The sequence below is a fragment of the Condylura cristata genome, unplaced genomic scaffold, assembly GCF_000260355.1.
Source record: "Condylura cristata isolate star-nosed mole 26May11 unplaced genomic scaffold, ConCri1.0 scaffold00039, whole genome shotgun sequence".
Lineage (NCBI taxonomy): Eukaryota > Metazoa > Chordata > Mammalia > Eulipotyphla > Talpidae > Condylura > Condylura cristata.
The window spans coordinates 6,271,310-6,283,210 of NW_004567140.1; the positions used below are offsets into that span (position 1 = coordinate 6,271,310).

Consider the following 11,901-nt stretch of genomic DNA (forward strand, 5'->3'; position numbering starts at 1 on the left):
GCTTGCGGCTCTGTGAGAGCCCCAGGGCTGCTCTCTGACTCTCTCCTGCCCTCTCTGGTTGGGCCGCTTTGGTGCAGGCCCCGGCGCAGCCTCCGCAGCGCCCCGTGGATTCCATCAGCCAGGGGTCCTCCACCTCCAGCTTCTCCTCTGCATCTGCCAGCTCCAGACACGAGGAGCCCAGAAAGGACTACAGAGAGGTGAGGCTCTGTGAAGTGGGAGGGCAGGGTGGACGGTGTAGTGGAGGCCAGGTGAAGAGCCCTGGCCTGACCAGGGCCACCCGGTCACCTGCTGGCCACTGCTGGACAGCCACACCTGCTGTGGTGGGCGTCAGTGTCCAGGAAAGAGCCCCTCACCGCCTGCCTTCATGGCCTTCCCTGGGTGGCTCTTTGCTTTGTGTGTGTGTGTGTGTGTGTGTGTGAGAGAGAGAGAGAGAGAGAGAGAGAGAGAGAGAGAGGCTATTCACAGTAAAAGTATAAGTTTTACTGAATTCAGGTAATTTTACAAAGTAAACCCTCTGCCCACTATGCCCAGCCCACCCCGTAACCACCCTGTTAACCTGAAGTGGGCCGTTTCTGACTTCTCAGTCTTACTCGACATTTAAATGCGCACACACGTTGCCTCTGGGACGCTGATCCGTGGGTTTGCTCACGTGCCGCCTGCCTGCGCCCCGCGGCTGGGGCCCCCCCTGACTCCGTGCACGCGCCTCCTCCCGCGACCCCAGGCCCTGCCTGCTCTTAGAGAGCCCCTAAGTCCAGCCTGATGGGAGCCACAGCAAAGAAGACCTGGAGGCCCCTCCCGAGGCAGAGACCTGGGTCACAAGTGTCAACTGTGGGGCGCTGGCCTTGCTTCCGGTGACTTCCGGGGCTCAGCCGTAAAAGGCGGCGGTGTTTTAAGGGCCCCTCGGTGGCGGGTCAGGTCCGCGGCCTGCGCACCCCGGGGAGTCCCGTCTGAGCAGTTCTAGGGGTGTGTGAGACCCGAGTGGGAAATGTCAGGGCTCCCCCCGTCAGCATGAACCAACTGTTGCTTTTGTGATGTGATCATTTTATTTCTACAATCACTGTGCTAACATCCTTGATTCTTTTATGAAGGTAGAAAAACTTCTAAGAGCAGTGGCTGACGGAGATCTGGAAATGGTGAGTGTGTGCACCGGCCTTTGCAGACCGCGCCCGGCGTCTCCGGCTGTCCCCGCGGCTCCCGCCTCCAGCTCATGTAGGGCCATGTGGGGGCCTTGCTCGCCTGCACGTGGGGTGCATTTATTACTCTCGGGGTCACGAGCCGGTGGCCCTGCGCCCCGTGGGCCCGCCCCGCCTCTTAGAGCCTGCTGTTCCAGGCGAGGCGACCGCAGGAACCTGCCCATGTCCAGGCTCAGCAAGAGGGGAGCATGGTGATAGGACACTGGTGTGGCCCTGTGGAAGCTGGGGACAGCTGTGACCCCAGGTTCAGACTCCATGGAGGCGTCGGGACAGGCGGGGTCCAGGGCAGAAGCCCCGGCTGCTCTTCGGGGGCAGGGCGAGAGCAGCCAGTCTGGCAGGAGAGAAGGGGTCTGTCCCGACCCCCCGCTGGTGGTGGGGGGACAGGGAACGTCCTCCATGCGGTCTCTGAGAGTCGGTGGCCCAGTCAGATCCCCACGGGCAGCGCCCAGCCCCGCCTTCGACTGCCTGGAAGGGACTTGCTCATCTTCGCTGTGAAGGGGGCGTACGTTGGGGGCTTTCCCGGACGGGGGCTCTGAGTAGATCGCGCTCCCGAGCCTCAGGCTGCGGCTGTGAGAGCGCTTTGCACTGTTGATCTTGACGGAATCCAGGGGGATCCGGAACCCAGTGTGGTTGTCACGCAGCGGCTTCTGCCCAGGGCCCCTCGTCGCCCTTCAGACGGACCCAGCTCCCCTGGGGCAGGCCACGGCTCCACGTGCCGGCAGAGCCTGCGTGGGGCGTGACGCTTGTCCTGTCGTGAACACGCGCTCCTCCTTCCGCGGCAGACAAGGGCTGAGGCCGCTCGTGCGGCAGGTGAACCTGGGGTCACCACCTGAACTGCCTGAGGGGCGCCTCCTGCCCCAGCCCGGACACCTGCCCTGGGCTCCTGCTGATGCTCTTCACTCCTTGCCCCGCCTGTGGTGAGAGGGGCAGGGACCCCCGAGCCCTCTGCCCGTTGCAGGCGTTTGCTGACTCCCTCTGTGCTTCGACGCACGTTGGGGATGTATCTGTGTTCTTTTCTTTTCTCTAATAGCGTAGAAGTTTGCCTTTATCGAACACTGATTTGACCTGTTGGGGTCTGGCCAGTGCTTTTTGCCTGTGGGCTGGGACGTCCTGCTGGGGAGATACAGGACCACACCCTGCAGGAGTCTGTCACCGCACCGCCTCCAGTCCCGCGTAGCATCCCGACCCCCCCCCCCCCCCCACCCCCCCTCCTCGCCGCCTCCTCAGTTACGCACTCAGACACCTGGGACTTGTTACTGGTTTGGTTTTATCTGACCCTTTGTTTTACTTCTCCGTATTCCACACGGAAGTGACACCACTCGGTATTTGCTTTCCTCCTTCTGACCTTCTTCATTGAGTACAACGGGCTCAGTTCCTCCCTGTTGTCACCTGTTGTCATAGCCGAGGAGGATCCCACAGTGTGTGTCTGTGTCTTCGCGGTCCCCCCGTCCTCAGCTCTGAGGCTGCCTCCGTAACGCAGCTGCTGTAAACGGAGCTGCAGTGAACACAGCACTGCATCTGTCTCTCAAAGTAGTGTTCTGCATTCCTCAGGTAGACACCGAGGAGGGGGTCACTGGGTAGCACCCTAGCTGTGTCCTGGGGGTTTTGAGAAGCCGCCATACCGTTTTCCATAGAAAACGGACCAGTCCACATTCCCACCAGCGGGGTACAGAGTTCTGTTTTTCTCCACATCCTCACCAACATTTGTTTCTGGTTTGTTTGTTTGTTTGTTTTTAAAGGTTTGTTTATTTATGCATACAAGCACTGGCGTGTAGGCTGGAGGTGCAGGGGGTGAGAGGATGCACCACACACAGAGTGGGGAGCAGAACAGGCAGATCTACTGAAATACCCTGCTGAGGGGAGCAGCGGGGAGACAGGAGAGGCCTGTGTGCCCTGTGGGTCCCGTCCCTGGCCAGGGATTGAACTCAGGCCTCAGTGGCTACAGGTAGCTTGGTAGCACCATCTTTAAGCCCTGTGCCACCACAGAGGCCTGGTTTTTTGCTTTTATTTTCTGGGCTGTTCTCACAGGTGAAGTGGTCTCTCTCTACCACTTACTAGTTATGTGGCCTTGAGCAAGCTGTTGGCTCTTCTGAGTGACTTTCCTCGCAGGGGGGGAAGGAGAGACTGCTGTTGAAAGTGCAGATAGACAAGAAGAGGAGGCTGTCACTAAGTGCTCTAGGGCTGGGGCTTTAAATCTGCATCCTGAAGCAGCACCTGCTTCTCCCTTTTTAAGAGAAGAGAATTTCTTTTTAAAGGTTTATTCACTTATTCGTGCGTAAAGAACTGGGGTGCAGGCCAGACATGCAGGGGCGGTGTGAGGATTCACCAGAGACAGAGTGGGGCGCAGGACAGGCAGATGGGCTGAAATCCACTGCTGAGGGGAGCAGCAGGCGAGACAGGAGAGGGCTGCTGCACCATGTGGGTCAGCTCCCGGGCCGGGGATCAAACTCGCACTTAAGTGGCCACGGCCAGCTTCACAGTGCTGTGCTCCAACCCACTGCACCACCAGAGAGAACCAAAAAGAGAATTTTTAACCTGAGCCTCAGAAATGGTGGCTTAGCCTCTGTCCCCAAGAAGAGGATTCAGAAAGGCTTGAGCACCCTGAAATCTTTGTGAAGGAGCTTCAGTCTTTTCCAAGTACTTTGGTGGTTTAAGGAAGTGTCAGCCCTTATTTGGAAGCAGGCGGTGTGTGTGTGTGAGTGTGTATGTTTGTGTACACTCATTTACAGTTCTATAGCTTATAAAGGTGCTGAGATGAGTTTTGTTTCTTTTTGTCCACCACCAGGTGCGTTACCTTTTGGAGTGGACAGAAGAGGACCTGGATGACACCGAAGAGTCAGTCAGTGCAACAGATCTTGAGTTTTGTCACCCCCTGTGCCAGTGCCCGAAGTGTGCTCCAGCCCAAAAGGTTTGGCTGTGCTTCCGCTGGCTGGAGGTGGGGGAGGGCACAGTCTTCCCTTACGCAAGTTGTCTTTCTGAGACATTACAGTAACAAAGAAAATGAAGGGTTTTAAGTCTGGGAAGATAAGGACTTTCTTCGATAAATTCAGCAGATATTTTAATGTGTCATTCAGTTTCGTATTATAACTCATGAGCTGTGAGTGTGAGAAAATGACCAGAAGTTTTGAAGCTGCCACTTCTGTGCTAGGTCCATGCTTGTATTTTGTGTGTGGTGTGAGGTAAGGGCTGCTGTGCGGTTTCCCGCAAGTGAGCTCTACTTGTTGGACAGACTCACTCCCCCACTGAGTTGCTCTGGGGTCACGGGGCACCATTTTACCGGGACCTGCCTTCTTGAAGATGGGGATTAAGCCTTTGGTACACGATGCCTTGATAAGTAGGGAATTCGCTGGTGGGCAAACCCCATCTGGCTCCCCTTGTGATCCCAAATCTTGCCCAGAGGCCGTCAGGACAGATGGCGTTCTCTAGGCTTCTTAAATACTAAAAGCTCTACCATTTCCACCTCCTGCTCTTACAGAAGCTGGCAAAGATTCCTGCCAGTGGGCTCAGCGTGAATGTGACCAACCAGGAGGGCTCCTCCCCACTGCACGTCGCTGCCCTGCACGGGCGGGCAGACCTCATCCCCCTCCTGTTGAAGCACGGTGCCAGTGCGGCCGCCAGAAACGCGGCCCACGCCGTCCCCCTCCACCTGGCCTGCCAGCGGGGCCACTTTCAGGTACGGTCTGTCTCTCTGAGAGCGAGCTTGCAGGTGCTGCTTTTGCTTCAAAGCTCGCGTGGAGGAAGGCTGCAGAGCAGGCGAGGGCTTGGCACTCGCCTGTTTCCTTGCTGCCAGCCCTGGGCTTCTGAGTTGTCCACTGCTCCACAGCAGAGCTTAGGGCGCCAGGGCTTAGGGGTGCGTCTGCCCTTCCCCACTGCAGCTCACGTCCGGTGGCTCGGAGGCGCTTGCTCTGACTGGGCCCCCGCTGGGGCTTGTGTGGGGGTTCCTGAGGCTCGGCACTCCACTCCCACACGGCCCTCGGGCTGCGTGGAATCGGGCCTATTCCAGAAGAGGCTCAAGAACGACATTTTAAAAGTTGTCTGTTTTTCTTTTTGAGCATGATAATCTCCACATCTGTCTTTCCACTACTGGCTCCACTGTCAGCTTTTCAGACCGGAACAGGATCAGCAGGCTCCCCCCTCCCAGGCCTGGCTCTGTGCTCCAAGCATCGGCTCCCTGAGCTGTACAAGTGGAGCAGTAGGCCAGTTCTCCACAGGGCAGAGAAATGATGGCATGCAAAACACGCGCGCCTGCTCACAGCCTGGCACAGAGCAGCCCCTCCATGGGGACCCCCCTTCGCCTCCCCAGGCCCTGACGCGTGTCCATGGGGGGCTGTCAGTCAACGTACAGAAAACGCCAAAGGACGCCAAGGTGGAGGACTCTCCTTGCAAGTTCCAGTTGCACTGACGGCCTTCCTTCCCGGTAGGTGGTGAAGGGCCTTCTAGAATCCAACGCGAAGCCCGACAAGAAGGATGGCCGGGGGAACACGCCCCTCATCTACGCCTGCGCCGGGGGCCACCACGAAGTGGCCGCGTTGCTGCTGCAGGTGAGGCCGGCGCCGGGAGCGGCCCGTGGGCTCCCAGCGCTCCCTGCACGGGGCTTCTGCGTCCTTCTCTTTCTAGCACGGGGCCGCCGTCAACGCCACTAACAACAAGGGCAACACCGCCCTGCACGAGGCTGTGACCAGCAGGCACGTCTTCGTGGTGGAGCTGCTGCTGCTTCACGGGGCGTCCGTCCAGGTGCTCAACAAGCGGCAGCGCACGGCCGTGGACTGCGCCGACCCGGTGAGCGGCGCCGTCAGAGCTCACTCCGCGCCGGGGTTTAACCGGTAGCGCCGCCAGCCCGTGGACCCGCTGTCTGCGGGGCTGAGCACCGCACGTCTCCAAGCGTGGTTACTATTCACTTTTCATTTTTTGCGTAGAAGCAGTGGGGTGTGGGCTGGAGGTGAGGGGGTGTGAGAGGATTCACCAGAGTGGGGAGCAGAACAGGTGGATCGACTGAAACCCACTGCTGGGGGGGGGGGGGCAGGAGAGGCCTGTTGCGCCTGTGGGTCCCTCCCTGGCCGGGGATCGAACTCCGGCCATAGAGGCGGTGGCGCTGGGACTTAGCCCCAGGCCACCAGGGAAGCTCCCCAGTGTGGTCAGCTAGCTGCCCGGTCCTTGCTCGCTGCTCAGCCGCCCGCCCAGCTGGGACCGGCCTTCCAGGGCGTCTGCGGAGGCCCCGGCACCCCCACCCTCGCACGTCTGCGGAGGTCCTGGCACTTGAGCCGGCCCCAGCTGAGCCGCCTGTTCACTGCGCAGCAGGCAGCTCAGACACATCCTGGCTTCACGCTCCTGGCACTGGGGGTGCATCGGGGGTCTCAGCAGCACCATGGGGAAAGTGGGCTCAGTCAGCAGCTTCAAAACACCTTGGGTTCTGTAGGGCTTGTGATGGCCAGTTCAGCGCACCCACTTCTGAGAATGTTCGTCAGGGAGGAGTGATGAGGAAGAGTCCCTTCTTCTGGGGAAAAGGTGGCCCCGGCCCAGGTTCAGTTTTCTAATTAGGTAGGCAGTCAGGAAGCTCTGCTGGACACCACTGTCACTCAGCTCACCGTCCATCCAGCCTACTCACAGACTTAGTGTATTAACCATGATTTTTCGTAATTTCAGAATTGAACTATTTTCAGCTCTCAGCCTACTACTTCTTTCTCACATGACCATAGTGATGGATGCCGTTTGCTCAGTAACCCCGTAACTGTACAGTATGGCTGAGCCTGTGACTGTCAACCCCCTTATAGACAGCAGTGATGTCCTTGGCCCGGGACATCTAGGGAGCCCCAGCCAGGGCCGCCCCAAGACTCTGCTCCCCACTGCCCAGTGTCCTGTCTGTAGCTGCGTCTTCACATTTACATCAAAACAGGTCATAACCTCAACAAGAATAAAAAGTATCTGTTATCTTCCCCCTTTCAAACTGTAGGATTCAAAAATAATGGAATTACTTCAGGTGGTGCCGAGCTGTGTGGCCACCCTGGATGACACTGGTGGAGCGGACCCCAAGGAGTATGTCACTGTTAAGATCAGGAAAAAGTGTAAGGGCATACTTTCTGCAGTTCTCGGCCTGGGTTTATTTGGAAGTTCTCGAGTGTGGACTCTCATTTGACTGTAAATGTAAAATGTAAACATAACCGTAACGGCGGAGGGAAATACAGGCCCAAGGAAATGGGTTATTAATACAGCCTAGCAGCTGTGTTCTCTATTTAAAGATTGATTTTTATTTATTTATGCATACAAGGATGGAGATACAGGCCAGAGGTGCGGGGGAGTGAGAGGATTCACCAGGAGAAAGAGTGGGGAGCAGACAGGTGGATTGACTGAAATCCACTGCTGAGGGGAGCCGTGGGGAACCAGGAGAGGCCTGCTGCGCCCTGTGGGTCACTCCCTGGTGGGGACTGAACTCAGGCTTCACTGACTGGTGATAGCTTCAGAGTGCTGAGACTTTAACCCCTGAGCTGCCAGTTTTTGACGCCAGTTTTCTAGTTGGCTGTGTGTTGTTGCCTTGAAGTTCAGGCCTCTACCAAGCTGGAGAAGAGAAACCACACTGGTAGTTTCTTTATACTTCACGTTCTAAACCCAGGCCTTTTTTAAGTATTCCTGGGCATACCTTCAAAAATGTTTTAACTGTGCAGGTAATAAGAATAGCAGTTACCAAGTTGGCCTAAAATATTTCCTTCTTTACTTAGAGGTTGTTACAGGGGCCTACGAGTTGGAGTACAGTGATGTGAATCGATCCATCCTACAGCTCCAATGATCCTTACACAGACATAATTAGCTGTGGGAAAAAATCAGCTTTGTTTCACAGGGCTTTACGTAGTAGAACTGTACTAACATAGTTCCTTAAATTCAATGCTTAAGTCCCTAAATATTGTTAAGAAAATGGAAAATGCTATAACTTTAAAGCAATTCCTAGGCAGTTCTGAAAGTTTTGAGACCTTTATCCTTTTGTCTACAGGGAACTCAAAAATATATGATCTACCAAATGAACCTTTTACAAGACAGTTTTATTTTGTCCAACCAGTTGGTCAACTGAAGTGAGTATAAAATTCCAGTTGATTTCTGTGCTTTTGACCCAACATTTACTTAGAATGGAAGCAGGGTTATGTGCTCCTTTAATGAGTTCTAGGCAGATCTGTGTGCACCAAATGCTGCCACCTTGTGGCCAGAATGTTTCATACCACTTGCCCAAATACTCCCTTTTTTTGGGGTTTTAGGGGAAGAACTTCAAGGGAGCTTACGGCAAGAGATAGAAGTGTCCCTAACTTAATGGAAGATTCTTTGCACGAGGTGAGTTATTAAACACTGGCTTACAGCCATCTTTTTAAAGTCTGGCTTTTTAGAATCAAAATCACAGTAAACACCTATTTCATGGAATATAATTCCTTCCAGCACCACCTACGTTGTGGCATGAGTTTGTCTTTTTGATGGCTGGGTAGTATTCCACTGTGCATCTAGTCCACGTCTTCTTGATCCAGCCATCTGTTTGGGGTCATTTAGATTGTTGTCATGTCTTGGCTATTGTAAATAGTGCTGCAGTAGACAGGAGTGCAGGTCTCCTGTCTCAAATGATTTTGTGACCTTTGGGTAGACTCCCGGGAGTGGAATTACTGAGTCATATGGTAGACTCCCGGGAGTGGAATTACTGAGTCATATGGTAGGTCCATTGAGGGGAGCTGTTATTTGTGGAGGTGTTTTATGCAGTGCCAACGTGAAGTGCTTAAATGGTCCCTTTTCTTTAGCCAAGGCGACCCAAAGGCACACTGACACAGAAGCCGCCGCCAGGCCAGAGCAGCTCTCAGACTGCTGACCAGGGCCATGGAGACCAGCCTGAGGGGTCTGGGTGGAAGCAGCACAGCGCTCCCGGAAGCCGGCGAATGCTGCGGAGACACACTGTCGGGGATGCCAGCGACACGGTGGCCCAGGGCCCAGAGCGGGCTGGCAGCTTCCCCGCACCCCACGAGGCTGGTCTTTCCCAGTCTGAACAGCGATAAGGAACATTCCATTTGCTGCCAAGAAATGAGTGCTCGACAGGATGCTGGGCATGAGCACGGCTGAGGACAAAATGTCCCTTCAGACAACTGGCTGGAAAGCAAAGCAGAAAGTTCCTGAAAGCTTTCCTAGGCCGAGGAAAAAGACAGCCAGCAACGGAAAACTGACCACCATCTCTTCTGTCTTCAAGTTAACGAACACACTTAAAAAGGGACAAAAAGTCCCGTGGTGTCCTGTCACTGAAGGCCGGGTGTTTCAAGTGTTAGGTTTCCTTGGTTACGGTGAGAGGTGCCATCACCAGGTTGACCTCCCCCTGAAAGGTGCTAGGTCCCCACCCCCAGCCCTGTGTGTAGATCAGCAAGCTAGGGCTCCCCACCCTGGGAAACACTGAGAGCCGCCGCAGTCCAGGCTGCAGGTACCGAGCCGGGCAGACGTGCACAAAGGCGTGAAGACAGGAACTGGAGAATATTCCTTCGCAAAGCAACACTTGAACCCAAAGATGCCTAAATGCCCTTGTGAAGTTTATTCTAGAGAATGAACTAGCCTAGCTCCACACTGCACATGTGGGAAACTAGGGTTAACTCTGCCCACCGAGCACAGATCCCCCCCCACGTGCACCTGTTGCAGTGTCTCCGGAAACCTCCCTTCCGTTACGAGCCTCCCTTCGATGTCACCCTGAGGAAGGTTACTGAACTAGAGAGATTTGGCACATCTTTTCTTATCTCTTGCTTCAGATCCCAAACTTACAGCACAAGCCAGGTCCCAGTTGCTTTAAGTTAGAATTTATTGCCATTTCTTCCTTTTTATAAATTTCTACAGATTCTACTGTTATTTTTTTATGTTACTAATTGGCCTAGAGCTGCAGACGTGGGTTTGTCCTGAGGACACTTCCAAATGGCTCTGTCAGAAGGAATGGTCTCGTGCTCGTTCTTGGAGATACTTGTGTGTGTACAGGAGGGAGGGGCCCATTATTTTTCTACAAAGTAATTTATAATTTCTAATTTTCTAATGTGCCTTGGATATGTGCCAAATGATGGAAAAGCAGCAGTAAACTTTATGATTCTTGAGTGTCTGGTCTGTTTGCCATTTCGGCTCAGGTTTTACTGGGGGAGGCGTTCCTCACACCTCCGAACACGTGCCGTGTGTGAACACTCCCCCACTGGCTACACGTCATCTCTACAGACACGACTGACTGAAACACGTCAACTTGATTGCCGAGAACAGAGAAGTGTTTAGGGCCCACAAAAATGATCTTTTAAAATTAAAACCAAATAAGACAACGATGTAGTCCTAGCCTGAATAGGAGACGAGCACAGGGCTCTGTGAATTTCTTTGTTCTGATTTATTTCTTCTTCTTACCCGCATTTTCAAAGACAACCTGAGGTGGTTTCCCACCACCCAGATTAACCAATAAACCTTTATCACAGCACCTCCAACATGCAAATTCACACTGATACCACCTAACTTTTGGAGGGCTGCAGTATTATTTTGAAAACATTTGTGTGTGTCTAGTTCTAACAATTGTCTTGGCAGGCAGGACTTTCAGTGAGGAAGACAGGTGCAGAGAACTGAGGGCCAGTGTGCTTGAGCTGAAGCCGAATCCAACTGGCCATGTCAAGTGGGTCTTGAACTCAGCTCCCAGCTTGGGGTGCCCTTCACCCCACAAGCCCTATGAGTAGGACTGTCAAAGCGAGGGGAAGTGTTTCCTCTTGAGCTGTCCTGGTAATCAGCAGAGCAAGCCATCTGAAGTGATTATACCTCAATTATTTTTAACATGTTTTTCTGCAAGCCGAGCTTACTTAAAAACATTTTAGGCTGAGAAGCTGGTAACGCCTGAATTGTGTAAGAATGTCTTGAACTAAAAGTACCATCAGTCAAATTAGAAACTTTAGAAACTTTAATCTCTCCCCACCCCAGGCCCCACGTCCCCGCTGCCCTCCAGAGTGAGCCCCTCTCCCTTCCCAAGAATCGCTGAAGGACGGGAACCCGGGTCTCCACTCATGTTAGCAGATGCCGAGAAGGCAGCGGCTGTTTGACAGGAGGCAGCGTGACGTAAATGCTACCTAAAGCAAAGTTTACGACCGGGCTTCCCCTAGTCCTTTACTCTTTGTAATTCCTTCAAATTTCTCTCATATGCTCAATAGTTCTGCTGATTTGTTGGAATTCCAGACACTCTCACTGGCTTTTGTCTAGTCGACCAGGTGCTTTACAAAAATTTCATCTCTAATACGGTAAAATCCCCCCCGTAGTTTAAATGTCTGTCAGCAGCACGCCCGCTAAAGCCGAGCCCGACACGACTCGTGAAGTGTTAGCCCTGTCCCCCGATCTGGTCCCCGATGTATCAAGGGTGACACCTAACAGCTCATTTCACTTGGATTTAAACTTATGAGTTTTCACACCCTAGTGGGAGTAAAGCACAATCTAGGAGATGACATTTGCTCTAAATTACCTGTAACTTCATCCATGAAGCCCCAGGACACGCATATCAAAATGCTAAACTCACTGCATTTCAGGGGGAAGCTGACAGCTCACATTTTTCTTGCGGTACCAACCAGTCTCTCCCAGTTAATGACGTATCACCTTGATACAGAGGGGGTCTACTATCTAATTTGGTCTCTTTAGCCTTTTAAGAGCAGACTACAAACGAAGCCAGAGCTCGGCGGGGTCTTACCCCGAGTGCGACCTGCAGCAG

At 53.8% G+C, this 11,901-nt stretch overlaps 1 protein-coding gene across 1 annotated transcript in view; it reads left to right on the forward strand.

The window, feature by feature from the left end:
- Positions 1-10,276, forward strand: part of ANKRD27 (ankyrin repeat domain 27 (VPS9 domain)) — a 39,774-nt gene extending 29,498 nt beyond the window's left edge. The window contains exons 19-28 of the mRNA XM_004693551.2: positions 78-197; positions 1,089-1,133; positions 3,979-4,101; positions 4,669-4,866; positions 5,615-5,734; positions 5,811-5,972; positions 7,144-7,255; positions 8,176-8,254; positions 8,435-8,507; positions 8,960-10,276. Coding sequence (XP_004693608.1) covers positions 78-197; positions 1,089-1,133; positions 3,979-4,101; positions 4,669-4,866; positions 5,615-5,734; positions 5,811-5,972; positions 7,144-7,255; positions 8,176-8,254; positions 8,435-8,507; positions 8,960-9,211 — 1,284 coding nt within the window. The 3' untranslated portion in view covers positions 9,212-10,276. The remainder of the gene's footprint in view (positions 1-77; positions 198-1,088; positions 1,134-3,978; positions 4,102-4,668; positions 4,867-5,614; positions 5,735-5,810; positions 5,973-7,143; positions 7,256-8,175; positions 8,255-8,434; positions 8,508-8,959) is intronic.
- Positions 10,277-11,901: the final 1,625 nt, after the last annotated feature.